Source organism: Limanda limanda, chromosome 2 (genome assembly GCF_963576545.1).
Source record: "Limanda limanda chromosome 2, fLimLim1.1, whole genome shotgun sequence".
Classification (NCBI taxonomy): Eukaryota; Metazoa; Chordata; class Actinopteri; order Pleuronectiformes; family Pleuronectidae; genus Limanda; species Limanda limanda.
In genome coordinates, this window is record NC_083637.1 from 17,614,364 (window position 1) to 17,633,549 (window position 19,186).

Here is a 19,186-nt window from a genome sequence, read left to right on the forward strand (position 1 = left end):
CCCTGCTTTCCTACCCATGATTCTTTAGCGTTTGTAGTTAACTCCTCCTCCTGGCTCCAACTTCCCTTAACCCCCTTCTCTCTGTCTTTTCCTCTCCCTCTCCAGCTCTCCCAATGTAATCCTTGGCAGTGGAAAGTGACCCCCCCCCCTCTCACAAACCCCCCCTCCAAGTCCAAGTTCAACCGCCTATGACATCATGTCTGGTTGCTGCGGGCAACCAGACAGCCGGGACGTGACTGTGGAGTGCAGCGAGCTTCGACTAACTCCCTCTCGCTTTTTTCCATCCCTTTCTGTCAGTCCCTTGTACTTTTTTCATACACGCTCCCCTATCTCCCTTGCTCCTCCTGCAGAGCTGAGGTCTCACCACTAGAGAGCTCCTCGGTCCATGCTTTCCTCTGCACTAAGAAGACTCTCTCCCTCTGTCTTGGCTAGTTGTCTAGCAGGCGGCGAGGCGGGCTGGCAGGACCATCGTCTGCACCTCTCCATATGCCAGAGAACAGCAGGAAAGGCAGGGACCTCTGTTACTCACTCTGGCCGAGGCTGTTACTGACCTACTAGGCTCAGCTAACTGGGAGCAGTCGATACCAGTGCCCTGGTTCTTGCTGTGCGTGGCGCAAACCCGGCAGATGTGTTCAACGGAGACATTTTTCAATAATATTCGATAGGCAATCACAGGAGATAATAAGTGCTCTGAACAGATGCACACTGTTGTAAAAGCCCTGTTGTTTTTTAGGGGAGAAAATGGGGGGCAAGAGTTCTGGCACAGAGTTGAAGAGTGTGTGTGTGCACAGGCACTGACACACATTTGGATGGTGTGTAGATGTCCACCCAGTGCCAGGGCTACATCTGTGGCAGAGTGGTGCAGGTGGGGTGCTTGAAAATACTAGAAGGAGCAGCAGGAGGAGAGCGGGAGAAGGGGAGACAGGGTGGGCTGCTGATGCATGGTGGTGGGGCGGTGGCAGCCGCGCAAAGCTGTGCGGAGCAGGAATGCAGATTGTTTCCATGTGTGGGGAGGACAGGAGAGCCGAGTTGGCTGCAGGCAGGTGCGGTTAGCCCCTAATGAGAAAAGTTGTGTTGGTGATGGAGGAGGCCCAAGACACTGCAGCCCAGTGGCAGAGCGCAGCCAAAGCTGAAACCACAATGTAGTGCACTACTGGCCTCACACGCTGCACGAGCACACACTGTGGGGCCGAGCGGAGATAAATCAACACTGCTGGAGCTGAAACTAACTGGCACCGCTTACTTTTCTCTGCAGGGAAACTACTGTGGTGCTGAAACTGTAAACCAATACTGAAACTAAAGGCCTTGATACATGGGCAACACTTTGTGTCAGGGTAGGTGGGAACATTTACAAATGAATGATCGACAATTGCTCTTTGCTACATAATTTTTTACCTCCTGTCCATTATAATCAAGCTTTTATGCGATGGCAATGTGTAACATGTGGACAAGCACAATGTCAACTCCAACAAGCTCCACATTTTTTAAGTTTTAAGAGGCTCTAAAACTGGTATAAGCTCGTAAACGTCTTTAGAAATATTAGTTTGGCAACACTATCCCAACTCAAGGTCGACTTACTAGCATTTTCCAGGGGTGGGCTGACGTGTTGCAGTAAGAATTTTTTTGTTTCGTGATGTTTTGCTACTCACTAAATTTCACTCTAGCTCAACTAGTGTATCTTATTAAGACAACGTCTACTGGAGAACCACTGAATCGGACTATTACATGTGGACTGTTAAATATTTAATCAATGTTATCTTAGTTCTCATTAGTCAGGATTTGATAGTGGATCATTACCTTGATTTATTCTGTATAACTGGAACCTGTTTACATGAAGATGAATGAGTCTTAATGAATCAACACCCCCCCACTCATATTAACTCTCACGTTCCTTGAAGCCCAGGATGCGAGGGAGCCGCGATTGTCCACACCACCTCATGAATCAACCCTGTATCTGAAATTAATTCTATCTTATTTGAAACCTTTATTCTTAATCTCTTACATCCAAACTAAAAAAACACAAAAATTAGTTCACTAGTTAATTGTTTTTAAATTCTTAGTTCATACAGATTTAGTTATTAAAGCCTTTATAAAACACGCAGCAAAGGGCTGAACCTGCGGCCTGAAGCCTTCAATTACGAACCTCTCCCAGAATCTAGGTCTTGAAAAATGTAAAAAGTATTTACGCAAAACCCTTTTTTGTCTGACCAAATCACAATAAAAGGACGACTCAGAATTTACGATGTCTCTTTTGGATGTCTATCTGAAAATGCTCTTTATTTAAAGAACTCATTTTTACTTAGTCCACTGCCATGTGTCAATTCAATGAGGGACAACTACCTCAACGTTACACCCTCTCAAGTTCATGAAGTCATTGGTATAGTGTTGGCTTTAGTGCAGACCACATTGAAGTTGAAAAAGAAAGTGGCGTTCCACTTATTTATCACCGAGCCTGGTTAGTTAGACTAATAAGATACAAAAAAAGCAAACTGAGCGAATTTGGCAGCTGATGACTGTGTGATAATTATGGAAAAAAACCTCAGAAGTCAAACCTTAGTTGGGACTCAAAATACTAAAGTCCTGATTTAGCTAATTGATGTTAGTAACAGTTATGGATGGCTTCCTGTGTCATCTCAACTTTTAAGATTCAAAAAATATTTATAGAGTTGCTCACTGGTGCCGAGGGCTAAATCATTAAATGAACATTGCCTTTGCTCTGAATGGCATGTTTGACCCTGTGAACCCAAACATGTCTGGATTAACATTGTGCTGGGGAGTTGCATCTGCATACAGCACTGAGCAGTCATTCTTGAAGTCAGTAATGAGGGGAACAAAGAAGAGGAGACATTTAAACAGAGGAGGAGGAGGATGGGTGGATGTCAATTAAATGAGGGAGGTTGGTGGGGTACCTGAGTCTGCTGGGGGATATTCAGAAAGTTGTCCCGTGTTCCGATGCCGACAAACCGGTTGGGAGCTGTTGAGCCTGGCGTGGAGTATGCTATAAAGAGAGAGACAAGTGTGTACATGCTTTTATAGACACACGCATACACACTGAGCTTATAGTATTTTTTGATGCTCTCATCTAGACTTTCTATATATTTTATTATAATATTAACTCACTGCAGGTCTGTGTATCACTGTCAATTAGTTACTGGGTCAGGGGTACTGATGACCTATTAGTCACATGAGTTAATTTGTTCATGTTTCAGGCATATTCTTTGTTACTTTCCTTCACTTGGCCATTTAATCAGTGGTAACCAAGGATATGTACAGTGTCTATTGATTAGCTCGAACATGAAGAAGTTACTTCCCACAAACAAGTGTGCTATTGTTCACAGGTGCTCCTTGGTAAAAATCCATCATAATCATAGAAAACCACTGAGGACTAAGAGTTATTGTGGACCAATAGAGGAACTCTAATCATGACTAGTGCTCTATTTTAATTTAACAGGCTACGAGGAGCATCTTGCCTACATAGTGACATCACTCAGTGATGTCACAGGATCAATTTTAGGGCAGTTGTGCTCACTGGACTCCAACATGGCGGCTGTAGTCAGCCTTTAGCTGTGCATGACTTGAGTGAGGTTGAGGGGATGGGGATGTTTCAGGGAGTGACAGTGAAAGGGCTGGAAACTGATACATGAGTGAGGGTGAGCTTGTACCATATGTATGTTTGTGTGTGTGTGTGTGTGTGTTTTCCTCATGACTGTAATTACGATATCTTGAGAATCAGAGAGGGGGGAAAAATGCTGTGATAACAGTCACTGGAATGAGAAAAGAGACGGAAATTGCGATCTTTATTTATATAGATGTTGATATAAATAAATAAAAAAGTGACACGTTAATCTGAGAGAGTTGGAAGGGGGAGGGGAGGAAAGGTTGAGAGGACAGGAAGAGGAGAAAAAGTTAAAACAAAAGGAGGAGAAGGTGCCGAGGTTGCTCCGTCCAGTGCCCCCTTTTGGTGTGCCTCTCCCGTGGCCCGACTCTCGCACTGCACCTGTCTCAGTGGAACCAACCAAAGCCTCACCACTCCCTGATGACACTCCTCTCTCCCACTTCCCCAGTATATAGTGCTAATTAGACAGGTTTGATTATATTTTTATCATTCATGTTTAGCGAGACTGGGTTGTTCTTGTTATACTGTGATTTTCATGTTTTTTGTTGTTCTCAATTTTTAATTGTTGTGAGATTTGTGTGAAAGCGGCGAGGGGATTGGGTGAGTAAAGTGGGGCATGATGTTTTTTTTGGAGTCCACGCCAACTGCCCTAATTTTGCTCCCTTTAAAAAGAAAAAAAGAGAAATAAAGGAAAAGAAACAAAGAAAGGAGGATATGAGAATATATCAAATAAAGAAAAGAACAAAGCAAAAAAGGAAATGAGAGAAGGGGGTAGATTGTATTGCCCGCTATCACAGACATGCAAAGTCTGGACTGATCAAAGCTTTTCGGCTACAGAGGCAACGTGCATAGGGCCCTGCACTGCTCTGCTCCCCCCAAACTGCATAACACATCAAAAAGAAGGGAGAGAGACTATACTGCCTCTTGTGGTGCTAGCAGGAAACCCAACACCAGAGAAAGAGTTAAAAAGAGAGTCAAAAGATTGTGAGGAGGGAGGAGGAAAGAGGCTTGCAAAGATACGAAGACAGAAAAAGAGGCTGAAGTTCAGAGCAGGTGAGAGCAAGAGATAAAGAAGAGCTTGAAAGAGGTTCTCTGGTTTGGCAAAGGCGTGGCTTCTGCCTCGTCAGAATTGATCTCGCCGATACAGTACAGTACAGTACTGTGGCGTACAGTTCATAAGGTGATGGATGAAGTAGTAGTGAAGCCTCCAGGGCTGCTGAGTGTTGGACTGAACTGACTGCATCCTCACTGGGAGCAGACAACCAGCTTAACTATGCAGTGTTCATTGTGTAGCTACACTGAAAATACATCCAAGGTTTCTATAATGACTATCTACGTTCTAGCACAACAGACATGATGTAGCCGCCAGCTAAGAGCTAATCAGTCTAACACTGGTTTGGACTGGCCTCTGTAAGAAGTCTGTGGGGAGACTGGGGGCAGTAATGGGGGTTTTGTGGAGGGGAGTGGGAGTGGGGGGTGACTTACACGGAGATGCGGGTGAGCTGAGTCCGCCGTCATTGGGCGAGCTGATGGTTTTAGAGTCGGGCATGGGGAGGGGCACAGGGCGTGCCACCGGGGGTGGCGGAGGCAGCAGGAAGGAGCCCGGCATTTTGCTCTGGCCACCTCCATTAGGCTGCAGACGGACCATACAGACAGGGTGAGAGGGACACACCCCGAGAATATACAGTGCACAGCAGGGAGTCAGACACACACACACACACACCCCAAACACACACACACACACGCACACACAGTCCCATATGAGGGTAAGACACTTATATTTAGAGAAATCAACAGCATGCACAAAAGTAGTCCATCACACACACACGCACGCTCTTTCATGCAGGGACAAAAGAGATCCCCAAACACACAGCTTTGAAATAAAAACACAAAAATATCAGACAGTCTGGACAAAAGTAGAGAGGTAAATAAGAAGAAGAAAAGTGAAAAACATTGTCACACACGGGGCAAAAGAAATACTGAGCTGTCATAAGGAACGTTGCTATAGTGCAATGTGAGACTTTTAAAACAAAGAGGGGGAAATCAGCAATGTGAAAAATGGTCTCTGTGTGTGAAAGTGTGCAGTATTATATGTTAAAGATTTTACTGTGTGTTTGGTGGGTGGAGTGATGAGAACAACGACAATAGGGAATGAGTAAGGGGTTTGATAAGTGTATTCAAAGTTGCTCAGAAGGCCAAGTTTACAGTAGAGGTTTACAGTTTTACCAGCACCGAGCGTCTCACTACAAGTGTCCCAAAAGGTTTTGAAATATCCCAAGAAGGCCAGCTGACAGTCAGCTGTGTAATGTGCCTACGTTTTCATGTTTGGAAACTCTAGCTGTGTGATGAGTGCAGGCTTGTTATTGGGGTTATTAAAGGGGCACCTCATTGCACTGGTGTTTCTCTGAATTAGGCCCATGACAGCTCAACAAAGTGTCCCAAGAGCTCTCCCCTCTGTGCCTCATTAGCTTGGACAGTTTCTTGCTCAGCTTCATCTGACACCTGGTGTGTTTTACTAACTTTTTTGTCATAGTATGTTAGTGTACTATAACTGTATATATCCTCCAAAATGTATTGTGCAGAGGAATGAAAAGACTGGCTGAGATTTGCCCAAACACCACAACTGAGAGTAAAACATTACTAAGAATGAAAGTGGCTTGTTAACAACAGCACATCAGTCTTCAGCAGCAGGAGTCTGTTTCAGGTTCCGTCCTGAATAACCAACTCACCAAACACTGCTGATATCGGTCTGTCTACAAATCCAAGACAGGCCTCTGTTTGCAGCCTTACTTTCCTCTAGGTACTCTCCCTTCCCTAAAGCCCCATCTGCCCAAACGCCTTTTCTTCTTGAACACACCTGACAGGTAAGATGGTCTCCTACCTTATATGAACATGTGACGAGTCAAAATGGTTTTGGTTCCTTTGTCCAGCTGAGTTTTTAATTGATGTTTTAAGCACATCTGGCAGCCTCCTCACGTCAATACATTTTCCCTGAAGCTATTTTCCTCCTCCCTGGTGAAGTTGTCATCTCATAAAGATATATTCTCTATTCTAGACTCACTTGACCTTGTTGCACTTGTTTATAAAAAATATATAAAATCATGTAGAAGGAAATTCTCTAATCATGATGCGATTTGTTCTTTTCTTCAGTAAATTCCACAAAAATACACTGAATTCTAACTTTTCTGTTATGTCAGCTTCCATCGCACACTGTCCCACTTTCAAGTCCTCTTTCTTTGAGCCCACAGATCACTTACCTGTGCGCTGGGCTGTCCTGTGCCGTCGGTGCACACAAACTGCACGAACTCCTTAAGCGGGTCCTGGTGGTGATGGTAGCGTATTGTGGGGTGGGTGAAGTATGGGCTGGACTGCTGAATGATTGAGGAGGAGGGGAAGTGCAGAGCTGAGGCTGAGGCACGGGGACTCCCTGGGGAGGAAAAAGTAAAAACCGGAAAGGGAAAAGGGAAAGCAGAAGAGGAGGAGGAGAAAAGTTAGGAGAAGATGTAAGACAGACCAAGAACGTGAATAAATACAATGAGGCTGAGCTCATTCACATACGGCACACTTATTAGGTATATATAAGACTACACACACTGTGAAACATTCAGTACATTAACATGCACACCTATGACAGTATATAAGACATGCATATGTTTTAACTAAGCACCAACACAGCTGGCATCAGGGACCACATTGCTGCTTAGGCCTGTTATTGTTAAAATGCAGAAAATAGCTGTGACATTCTCGTGTGGCTGACTGAAGCTGCTTCTGCTTACAAATGATTGGCATTATCCTCGGCTAGTGGGCAACATCTGGTCTCAATCATTTTATAAATCAGGCCACTAGCTTTCTCTGTACCACTCTGGCCTGGCATCGCCACAAATGCACACACACGATCACGGTCCCATACAAGCTAGAGTGTGTTACAGTATTTTCTGCCGAATGCTCCTTGTCCATTTCTCCCTCAAACACACAACCACACACACACAGGATTTTTCCCACTTTTGTTTTATTGCTTGTCGGTGATGTGTAATCAATCAGCAGCAAATCCTTGCTGTGTGGTTCTGCCTTGTAGTTTGAAGCTTGAGAGAGAATGTACCCTCCGCTCCCAGCCGACCACAAAACGCCTCCCAGAGACATTAATCAGCCAGCCAGCCAGCCAAACACACACACACACCAATACACACACACACACCAATACACACACACACACACACACACACACAAACAGACACACACACACACAGCTCCAATGTCTGTCCTGTCTGCTGAGATTCTAAGGCTTTGGCAATTTGGCTCACCAAACTAAAGAGGCAAGCTGCTAGGTGAGGGGAGCCTGGCGAACAAGCATCTGTGATTATGTCTGTCACCTACAATCTCTTGTGTATACACCATACACAAGTGTCTGTTTGTTCAAACTTTTAAGTTTTTCTTTATTAGTGGTATCGTGTTTTTGTGTGTGTGTGTAGTTGAGTGAATTTTCAGTGTCTAATGGTTCAGGTTATATGTTTTTGTTTTCTGTCTTTAGGTGATGCTACGTCTTTATTGCTTTGATGTGTCTGTACAAATATTGGTGTATGTGTGTGTCTACTTGCTGCCACAATGGCGGACTCTCCGGACTAGTATTGGCAACCTGGCAGCTCTCCGCATCAGCCCTGAGCCAAAAACAGGACATAAACCATCCAGTCCTCTCACCAGCACTCACTAGACCTATACAACAAGAACCAACCGCTCCAGTCTATCCAAGGCAAGCCGTGATTACTAACTGTGTCTTCCCCCTCTCAGTGTCTAGCCCCCTTTTTCTTTTCATCTCTCTCTCGCTCTCCTTCCTTCCCATCATCCCCCAGTCTCTTTATAGAACCAAGGCCTCCGAGGGACATTCCATTTGGATGGCAGCCATTTTAGAACAGAGAGTCCTCCGCAAGAGTGTAAATTTACACATGCACGATGTGTGTGTGTGTGAGTAGATGCTGAAATGCACCCATACACAATCTCTAAACATCGTCTCATTGCAGCCTCTCTATTACATGAAAACCTCTTAGCCAACTGTCTACACACTTGGTTTGAAGAGTGTGAGAAGCTAGTCGGGGAACAAAGAAACCTGAGCTGGTCCCTCACACCTCTTAAACTCGCACAACAAAACTGGTGGGCAAATTTTCTGAAATCAACTCAAAAGCAGAATTCAATCTGGTGTTTTGGGTTCTCAAGGGGGGGGGGGGGTTCAGGACAGGACTGCTCTGTGCAGATAAACAACACGGCTTAATGGTGCAAGATCCGGCCTGTGCTGAATTTTCTAAATATACTGCAGGGAGCTCCGCAAGAAAAATTCAATACGTGTCAACATGGAGGGCAATGAGTCTAAATGACCTTTAGATGGTAGGCCGTGTTTGGCTGTGGACCAAACCATCCCTTTGAGAGACAAATGGAATGAGAAGGAGAGATAGAGCGAGGAGGACATATTTATTCCTCCTGAAAAGTGAGACCAGTCTAGAGGGACTTGTTGGCAAACTTGAGATCCTTGAGACTTTGGGAATTCTCAGACTGGAGATGGAGAAACCATGTCGGTTATCCTATAGGACCAAAACACTCTTATGAGGACAACTTGTCCTCAGTGACTCTGGTGGAACAAGAACTTGGAAACACTGGAGGTTACACAATGAATTGTATCTGCAACTGCATGGGTTCAAATTCTGTATGAATGTCTGCTACTTCTTCTTTCTGCCTCTCATACCTGTATTTGCTCTATATTCAGGTATAGAGGTACACTGTGGAAAAGCAACAAGTCCAATACCTTTGTTGTCTTGTTCTTGCCTTTATGATAAAGATGATTTATTTCCACCTCGAACGGTTTGTCATTGCGATTTATTTTCTTGGTGCAGCAGCTGTTTTGACCATTTAGAGATACAATTCTGCACTCATGCATGGGACATGAAGAGTTTGTTCTTCATATAACATAAATTAAACTAAGTTTATAGCTCCAACTGGTAAGTTTATACAACCTGTTGAGTTCATTACATCAAAATAAACAGTTTTGTCAGTTAAAATGCAAGAATTGACTTCTAAAAGAACATTCCAACAAATGCACAAAGCAGTTAAGTTGTAAGAAAAATCAATCACAAAAGAATGGATGCAGCAATGGTACCATGCAATGACGATATTAATACAAACACAGGCACAGAGATGGTGGTAAAAATGGATGGATGGAGAGATGCTGAAAGAGAGAGAGAAATTTATGCCAAGCCATGATGATAGCAGTAACACTGAACAGGTAAAACTCTGCAGGCATATTGCTTCTCAGTTGCAACTGTGGAGCTGGAAAGTTTGGAATTGCTTTCTCAGCAAGTACGTTTAGCATTTTCATTTTCAGGCACTCGACTGCCAAATTTTTGGTTTGTTTCCAGGGACGTTTTTAAGGAATAAATATATGGCAAATCTAGGACCAAGTTTGACACTCCCTTTCCTTCTCTCTCTTTTTCAGATTATAAAAGTGGGGGGGTTGGGGTTGTTGGGTTCATGGCAGGGCTCTCACCTGGTCTCACTCCTGCCAGCACGGGCAGCGGGTGGTGTGTGAACGCCATGCGGGGGGACCTCGTCTGGGAAGTCAGGGCGTTGAAATCAAACTTCCCCGGCTTCTTAAGTGAACCAGGCGAGGACAGTCCTGGCGAAAAAAAATGGGATCAACAAAAAAAAAATAAAAAAAATAGGGGGGAGGGGGAGGAAAAGAGAAAGGTGGTTTTAATCAATAAAATGCTGCTTATTTAATTGGCTACACTAAAAAAAAGGTTATTTCTTTCATTCTTATTAAAGGGGACTTGAACAACCATGAGCTTATGATTAGATTTTTTTATAAATTTCTTTACTGGTTGATGGCAGTGCATTGCGTCCTATCCTTGGTTGTTGGTCATTCACAATCGACAGAATCAATGAGTCGATCAGAGAAACCTGACAAATTTTGATCGTAATCATGGGGTTTTGCTGCCCCTAATCTGTAATAACTTATTCAAAATAACACTATACGGTTCCCATGAGCAATCAATCATAGCCTGAGTCCGTGTCTTCTAAATAAAAAAGATAAAAAACAGCACAAGCCAATCTGAATCTGTTCTTTGTTTCAGAGCGAAAGCAAATCTATGGCTTTATAAACTCTAATGTGCCACTGTTGTTTTTTTTCTGTCGCATCTCTGTTTCTCCATTCCTCTCTTCTCTTTAAGGAGCCAAGTCCAGTCTCTGTCTCTGTCTATGAGCATGGCCACCATACAGCCACAGTCAGCTAGTTGTGGTTGGGCTTCAGTGAAGCTCACGGGCTGGCTGCATGAGAAGAAGGCTTCATTCAGAAATAGCACACTGTACAGTATGAACACGGCAGCTGTTGAGTGCGAAAGACAAGCAGACGGACGGAGAGAGCAGACAGAGGGAGAGAGAGAGAGTGAGAGAAGGAGGCGAGAAGAACGTGGGAGACATGAAAATATGCGAGGGAGCGGGAGAGCAAAGCAGAACCTGTGAAAAATGCAGTAGTGTCTTGCTTTTCAGTGCGTTGCTCTGACGACAAGTATGAAATTGGAATGTCATAAGATGTTAAATATGGTTATTATCTTTCGCTCGCACACACTCACGCACACGATGTCTAAACACACTCGAAAGCAAAAGCACATGTTCCATCACAAAAAAAAACTAAAGGCCCGTAGCACCACACCACCGCATTTAACTGATGAAACAACACACACGTATTTTTCCTCAGCAAGTTTTCTTCTAATCTTCCTGGGTGAGTAATGTGATAATGCTTTGATTTTGTAACTTTTTTTAGACTGTTGTTTTGCAGTCTATTTCTGTGGCCCCTCCGCATCAAAAAAGGCATTAAATACGATTCCTCCTCAGTTCTCCAGCTGGAGATGTGTGAAAGTCTATGGGAGTGTGGGGGCGTGTAAAACCATCCCTCCCTGTGTGAAAGAGTTAAGTCTCAAGCAGGTGGGAGTGAATATGTGTGAACCATTTATGTCTTTAGCAGACATATATTTCTTTTTTTTCTTCCTCCCCCCGCTTTAGCGGGAGTCTGGGGGCGTATTGTAATGTCAGACAAATTCCAAGCATGAAAACAAGCCCGATCCCACTTCTGACACCAATCGTTAGCAGTGATTGCTATGACACTGTCACTGGAAATAAGAGCAGTCTACAGAGACCTAAACAAGGGACGGTACCTAGAGGGGAGAGCTGAGGAAGAATTAGATTTATAATAAATCAGAACCATATAGATGAAGGAGTTATGGAGTTGAAGAGGTACTTATGTGCTTTTCATCTGGAAGTTAACCTCAAAAAGACAGGTATAAAAATCTGAGCCAGAAAACACAGAAGATCAGATGAAGACTGACAACAGAATACACTGAGGTCACATTAAGGGACATTTTTCAGAAAGTCTGCAATGGTCTGATCTGGTTTATGTGTGAGAGTATGTGTATGTCTTTGTCTTTGCGTGTGTGTGTGTGCGTGTGTGTGTGTGTGTGACACAAATGCACTGTTTCCTCTCCTGGCAAAGCCTTAGTATTTTACTGGCAACCAATCAAGCGCTCCCATGATGACCCTTCTGTCTCTTTGCACTAACAGGCCTGCCACCAGATGCGCCTCTGAAGCACACACAGAGGCAGAGACACACGCACACACACACACACTTGGAAAAGACAGGAGATAGTGGCTTAAACAAGTGAAGCAAAGTCAGGGATTTCTCCTCTCCAGTGATTTAAAGCACATATGTACATCCAGCCGTGTTCCTCCAGGGGCCTGTAACATTTAACTCAAAGCACCAAACAAGGCCCCCACCACCACCACCATAAGTCTCTGGTGTCTCAGAAAAAATTTCACAATCATCGGAACTAATATGAAATCATGATTGTTTTGTTTGCCTCCACTAACCTCCCCCCACCCCTCTTCTAGGCCCTGTGGAGCAGATGTCTCCAGCATCCTCACAGATCCCAAGGCTACACACACACGGAAACACCATCTGGGACCATGCTTCAGCTGTGCCTGTGTGTCTGTGTGTCTGTGTGTGTGTGTGTTTGTGTGTGATTGATATGTGTATAGAAATCTATTATGAGTGTATCTGAATGTAACCGTGTTTGTGTGATGTATATGTATGAATGCATCTTCATACGTGTGTGTGTGTGTGTGTGTGTACTATTGGTTGAGGAGGGAGCAAGTGGGAGTAGGTGGTGCAGGGGACAGACGTTGAGGCACACCTGTGTGTTTTCTGTTTTCTTGGACACCCCTTAGTTTGTTCATAAGTGTCTGTTTGTGTGTGTGTGTGTGTGCGCGCTCTCGCTTGTTTGCGTACCCCCAACCTGGACAGGAATTCCCAGGTGAGCTTTGCCTGTGGCAGGTGGGATCTTTTGGAAATTGGATACACACTGTACCAAAAATAACACATTCTCTGGTCGCTTCATCTTTGCTCTCCCGTTCCCATCAGTGTCTCCTTTATGCCTTGGTTTCTCAAGTGTGAAATACATTTTGTTCTAGCTACTGTTTAAATTTATTTCTAAACCCACATGAAATTAAAAAAAAAAAAAACACGCTGATAATTGCAGAACGTTTTGGCTTCCTAATTTTTCACTTGGGTTCTGTAAATTAATTGGTAGAGGGTCCAGATTTGCATGCTATTCTACACCTCTATTTGCCAAACTCATTAGGAGGTGTACAAGGCTATGTGCTGCACTTTGGAGAGTAAGAGGGTGGTACACATACACAGAGAGGGAGAGCGAGAGACAGAAACAAGCTGGGAGGCGAGGCTCTCTGGTGCGCTAAGGCGTGTAGCATCCTCTGTTGAGGCTCTGATGAGCAGCCTCTTAATTACATTTACAGCTAAGTGGAGCAGGAGCAGGAGAGCAGCCGCTGAGTTTCCAGTGAGAGTAGACTGGGGCAAGACCTAACCAGGGCTCTGGGCTCCCTCAGTTCACATCCTGACAAACCTTCTCTCTCATTAGCTATCACCATGTAAGTCCTCTCCTCTCTCACCTCCCATCCACTTCCCAGAATTCTGCTTCTCTCTCCTCCCTCTATCCTTTGACATGTTTTCTTCCTCCCCAGGGTCCTTCCTGCTGTACACATTTTCAATTAGACAGAAGGGAGACAGGGATGGAGGGTTGAAGCTAGAGCTAGGCAGCAGGAGGAAGGGTTTTACACCTCTGATCCAGACGGTAAGCGTCTTAATGGGGATTTGAAGCGAGGGAGGGATGGAGCGAAAGAGGGATGGCGGCAAGGCAGGCACCTGAACACCTGCAGGGGTGGGGAGCATGATAAGCATGTGTGTTTCAATGTGTGAACGTCTGCATATGAGGTGGGGGAGTTGGAGGTGTGCGAGTCGCTGTGTGTGTGGCGGGGTGTCTGTGTAAGTACTGTATATTTGCATGTGTGTCATCTGCTGGGAGGACTGACTTCATCTTGTTAGCAACATGTAGCCTTATGTTTCAAAGAGAAAGTAGTAAAGCCTGAAATGTTTAATCATTGACAACCCTGCTGCTGTTTTTCACAAGAAATGTAATTACTGTTAATGAAACTTTAATCAGCAACAAGTGAAGTCCCATTTCTGTGTACGGTATATTTGTCTTTACCACAGACATTCATACAACTCACTTTCAAACACAAGCACCTACAGTTTATATAGTGTATACGTATAAATGTTACATAAATCAGTATATATACACACATACACAGAGGAATGATTGAGCTACAAAAAGGCTGGTAAGGAGCAAATATATGAGTGTAATCATTGTTGTTCTAACCATGGTAAGGAAACTGCACGCCATCGTTTTCATGTTTTATCTTCCTCTCCTGCACACTCGCCAAATGGTGCTGCACTGAAAGTGGAGAAGGGTATTGTTAACAATGAGAGAGAGACACAGAGAGAGAGAAATAGAGGGATTGGGAGAGAGAGGGAAAGGGAGCAAGTAAGAGTGAACATTTCTGTATGATGGGGGGTATAAATCGCAGATGATTGACACAAAATCAGGAAAAATTCCAAGGGTGACTATGGCTTTAAAAGTGAGGGTAAGGAAACAATAAATATTGGCTTTTTTGGGGGAATAAATAAAATAGAAAGAAGAGTATAATGTCTAAAGTGGAATCACAGAGGTAGAGGTTTCTGCCAAAACAAGGGAAATATCAACACTAAAGATGCCAATTCACTCTTGATTCAGATAGAATTTAGCACAATCTATCAGAGCTTTATTCAACTTTGTGGGGTAATAGGGTTAAACATTCTCAGTTTACTTTAAAACATGTTGATTCCTTTAAACTTTGAATTTCCCAAATAACCCGAATGTAAGAGTGGTGTGTAATGTATAATGTGTATCCAAGTCTCCTTTGTTTTGGCAGGTATCCTCAAGTCTTTGTCAGAATGAGACAAATCTGATCAGGTAGAGTATGGAGAAGAGACAAGCCAGATGGAGGCATCATTGTTGACCTTGTGAAAAAGCTTCACGATGCTTTCTTAGTGGGTGACAGGTGTGGGGTGGGATATTGGGGGGGTTGGGGTGTTACCTGCATCCATGTCATTTGGCCACGCGCTGGACTGGGATGAGCTGGCGGCAGGTGAGCGTCCAGGGTAGAAAACATCATCTGTGGGGCTCTCCAGCTCACTGTCATCTAATGACTTCCTCTTGGAGCTGAGGGCATAGGGAGGGAAGAGGGGGGCGGCGGAGACAAGATTAAAACAAAATACATAACGGATCAAGGAAACAATACTCTGCAAACATAATATCTAGATGGTAATCACATTAACATGCTTTTGAAATTTTTAAGCGGCTTCAACTTTTGCATCTTACTGAAAAACATTAATTCAATTACAAGGCCTTGGAGCAGAATTGACATAAAGGACAATAAATTTGATAAGGAGGAATCAAAAAGGAGGAAACAGAAAGAAAAGTTAGAAGGTAGAGCGAAACAGTAAGACTGTGTGTGTGTGTGTGTGTGTGTGTGTGTGTGTGTGTGTGTGAGTGTGTGTGTGTCATGGTGTTTTTCTGTGCACGTGTCTCATTTGTTTGTGTCTTTGTAGGTGTTGATAACTACCTCCGTGGAAGGTTTGCGTACAACTCCACATCAGACCTATAGTGACCACAGCATTTGATCGAGGTAAGAGGAAAGAAAGAGACAAGTTAAGAAAGACACAAAAGAGGAAAAAGGCAGAAATTGCTATCACACATCACATGAAAAGGAGAACAGTTACCAAAGAGAGAGACGCACACATCTATACAGTAAAGAGATTCAGGAGAGATTCCAAGAGTGGAAATAGGCTCCAGTACTAAACATCTTTCACAGCACGAAACCTCAATGAAATGGCATACTACTTGCCAGTAAAGTCATTCCTGCAAGAAGAAGCGATATACCGTTGGCAGACATTAATGTGACATCACACTTCCCTCTAGTCTGCCATTGGCATCGTAGCAAGCCACGTGCCAGAGTAGCAATGCTAAAGCCAAATGCTGCCTTCGCCCAACGGGGACTCTTCTAATGGCAAACAGCTGGACTTGTATAACGGTCACTGGTGTTTCCTGAGCAGTATACACCTGTAAGTTACTGTTTGTAAGTATGAAATTAGAGCTCACAATGTGTACCTGGTGGAGGGAGGGGAGGTGAGGGAGCGGCGCCCCAGAGCCAGAGCAGCCCCAGAGTTGATGTTGTAGTAGCTGGGGCTGCTGTCCAGGTCTGCCAGTGAGAAGTTAGGACCCGACGCTGTGGCTACAGGAGCTAACAGGGAGAACAATAACAGAAAGTGGATGAGTTGGTATAATTACAGCAGATATATTCCAGGCACTTATATACACTGGATACCACTGCGCGCCGTCGGTAAACATCAAATCAAAATAACGTCGGTTAGTGGTTGTTTTGTTCAAATCAGGAGACTTCCTACAGCTCTGTGTGCTGTGATTTACTTACTCTGTGACACTCTGACCAGCTCAGCCACGTTCCACACCCCTGAGGTGACGAAGCAGTCCTGGAAACTCAGGTGCCCTGTACAGACAAGGATGTGGTCAGGACACACAGAAGCTTCAGAGGGAGAACAAAGACCACAACATAACAGATTCATGGAATTGTGTTTGGGGAAAAAATTGGAAGGAATCCTAAAAAAAAATCAAAGGCTTTTGAGAGGCCGACCATCTGCAACTATATTTGTGGACCAACATCTGTGTGAGTGTGTTTGCTAATTGGAGCCATAATTGGAACATGTTAAGACTGATAAGTATGATGAAATCAATTCTAGTGTGCTGTCGCGGCAGTGTGTGTGTTTGTGTGTGTGTGTGTACCTACCATTGGGCGGTGGTTTAATGTCTGTGTCCCCCTGTTGGCTAGAGCTGTCTGATTGTCCGGAGTCTGCACAGAAACAGAAACAAGGAGGAGGGAGTGGAGAAAGACAAATGGTTAGGATCTGCTTCGAATGCTAAAAAAAGTAATGAAAAACATACTGGTAAGTGTACGTCTTGATGAATCACAGATCCATGCTGCCAGGACTGTGATATTTGAGGTGTGAAAAGAAATAAGAGGAACTTGCAGCATGTGCTGGGTTATGGTATACATCTTGTATGTGTTTGTGTGTGTGAGTGTGTGTGTGAATTGAAATATTTTTGCGTGGCAGTCTTGTATGTTTTTCTCCTGTCTCCCTCTGTCCCTCCTGACTTAAGGTGCAATGCTTTACAGTGAGCTGTTATGCTATTTAGTATCTAACCACGCAATCATATCCCTCAACCTAATCCCATTTAATACCTTCTTGCTGGTAGGGATTTAGTCTGCGTAAACAGAACACCTTACACACACAAACACACACATGCACACACACTTTCTCTCAATCTGTTTTTCAGTCTCTAATTGTCATTTCATACTTTAACACATGTTATAATCCTTTGTTGGACACACCCACATTAATGCATAAACACACACACACACACACACACAACCACGCACACACACAAACATACACACACACACAGACACAAACACAAACACCCTATGAAAAAGCATGCCCATGCCCAAGGGATGTCATGCAGTGTATCTTAAAGTTGATTCAAAACTCTTCCTATTTGGATCAAGTGCAATCACATTCACACACAAACACTTGTGCACAAACACACACACACCTATTATGACTGGTCTATGGAAGCAGTGGGGCTTCACTCACAAGAGCAGACACAAACATGCCAAGTCTTGGCAGCAAAGGGCCACAATTAGACCTGGAGGAGCTACAGGCAGAAAGAGGCTGCAGGACGAGGTTTTGTAACATGAGGCCTGAGAAGAGTCGGGGTGCATTCTTGTCCAGGTCGTGAAGAAAATGTGTCAGATGAGGCCATGCATATATGTTTATGAATTCGTAACACATGCTTGTCAGCTGTCCACATTTCTTCAACCTGTATGACCACATGTACGAGTTGGCGAATGAGCCTGTGCCCCATTTCCAGGTCTGGTGTATGGTGTGGGGGCTAATGCCATTGACCAACCATTCAGGCCTTGCTAGGCTGCAGCTAGCTAGCTATCTAGCTAAAGGAGGTGTTTATCTGCAGGCTGTAGGTGATAACAGAGCACACAGACTCCTGCCAGCAGCACTTGCCTCGCAGCCACACTAAGCCACAGATTACTGAGCAGAAACAATAACAGACCTGTCTCTCTGCCTACGAAGCACTGCTTATCCACAGAGAGAAGAGCAAGACAGACCAGAGCGAGAATCAGAGAAAGAAAGAGAACAGGAATGATAGAGAGTTTCTTTTCCCCTTCTCTTCGCATGCAGAATCTCTCACACTTCTCTGCCTCTCACTGGCTGGGTGTAATCCTGGCAGCCATCTTAGAGCTTGGCAGCCATCTTAGCATTGGCGGTAGCGCCACATTCCAGCTAACTGACGGCACTCACTCCAAACATACGAGGCTGTGCCCCCGCCGTGCACGCACCCAGACACATTCGAACACACACACACACACACATACACACACACACACACACATTTACACACACTCTAAGGTACACACACTCAGAGTAAACATATATGATGGCCAATGAAAGCTGTTGAGAAAACAACCTGACTTCAATGAACTTTTTACTGGCGTGTAGTATTTCACCACAGGGCTCTACTATATTGTAAACACTCTATTTCCCACACCATACTCTGTACTGGTGGGATACACAGCCACCTTACTGTATGTGCAGTATGCTTGAGAGATATGTATCTCATAGTGTTGGAGTGTGAGATGCAGAGGATGATTTGCTGCCACAAAGCTTCGCAAAACTTCAAGAGAGCGTAAGTTGACAGATGGAGGTTCAGGATACAAGATTCTACAGTGTTTGCTTCCTACTTTGATAAAACGTGCATGCACACACACATCCACAATAACGTGGAAGAACCTGCAGCACTTGATGTTCAGTTATTACTCATGAATGTAAAAAATAAAAATCAGCAATATAGAAGGGACAGAGGTGTACCCACCATTTTTTGTTTTTTTTCGTGTTCACTTGAATAATACAGTCTCTCGTTATGCTCAACCTTAGATACATATACAGAAACGAATAGAGCTTTCATTCTGTACTCAATTCCATAAAAAAAAAAT

The 19,186-nt window shown here is 44.1% G+C and overlaps 1 protein-coding gene across 11 annotated transcripts in view; it reads right to left on the reverse strand.

Annotated features, from left to right (window-relative positions):
- Window positions 1-19,186, reverse strand: part of LOC133020511 (nuclear factor 1 X-type-like) — a 104,224-nt gene that overhangs the window by 1,478 nt on the left and 83,560 nt on the right. For 3 of the 11 annotated variants that reach the window (XM_061087102.1, XM_061087136.1, XM_061087144.1), the window contains 10 exons: window positions 16,907-16,969; window positions 16,535-16,609; window positions 16,204-16,345; window positions 15,668-15,703; window positions 15,140-15,264; window positions 14,383-14,457; window positions 10,146-10,274; window positions 6,874-7,043; window positions 5,102-5,249; window positions 2,910-2,998 (listed from right to left, as the gene is read on the reverse strand). In XM_061087102.1, coding sequence (XP_060943085.1) covers window positions 2,910-2,998; window positions 5,102-5,249; window positions 6,874-7,043; window positions 10,146-10,274; window positions 14,383-14,457; window positions 15,140-15,264; window positions 15,668-15,703; window positions 16,204-16,345; window positions 16,535-16,609; window positions 16,907-16,969 — 1,052 coding nt within the window. The remainder of the gene's footprint in view (window positions 1-2,909; window positions 2,999-5,101; window positions 5,250-6,873; window positions 7,044-10,145; window positions 10,275-14,382; window positions 14,458-15,139; window positions 15,265-15,667; window positions 15,704-16,203; window positions 16,346-16,534; window positions 16,610-16,906; window positions 16,970-19,186) is intronic. The other 8 variants (XM_061087094.1, XM_061087127.1, XM_061087111.1 and 5 more) reach the window with 8 other exon arrangements.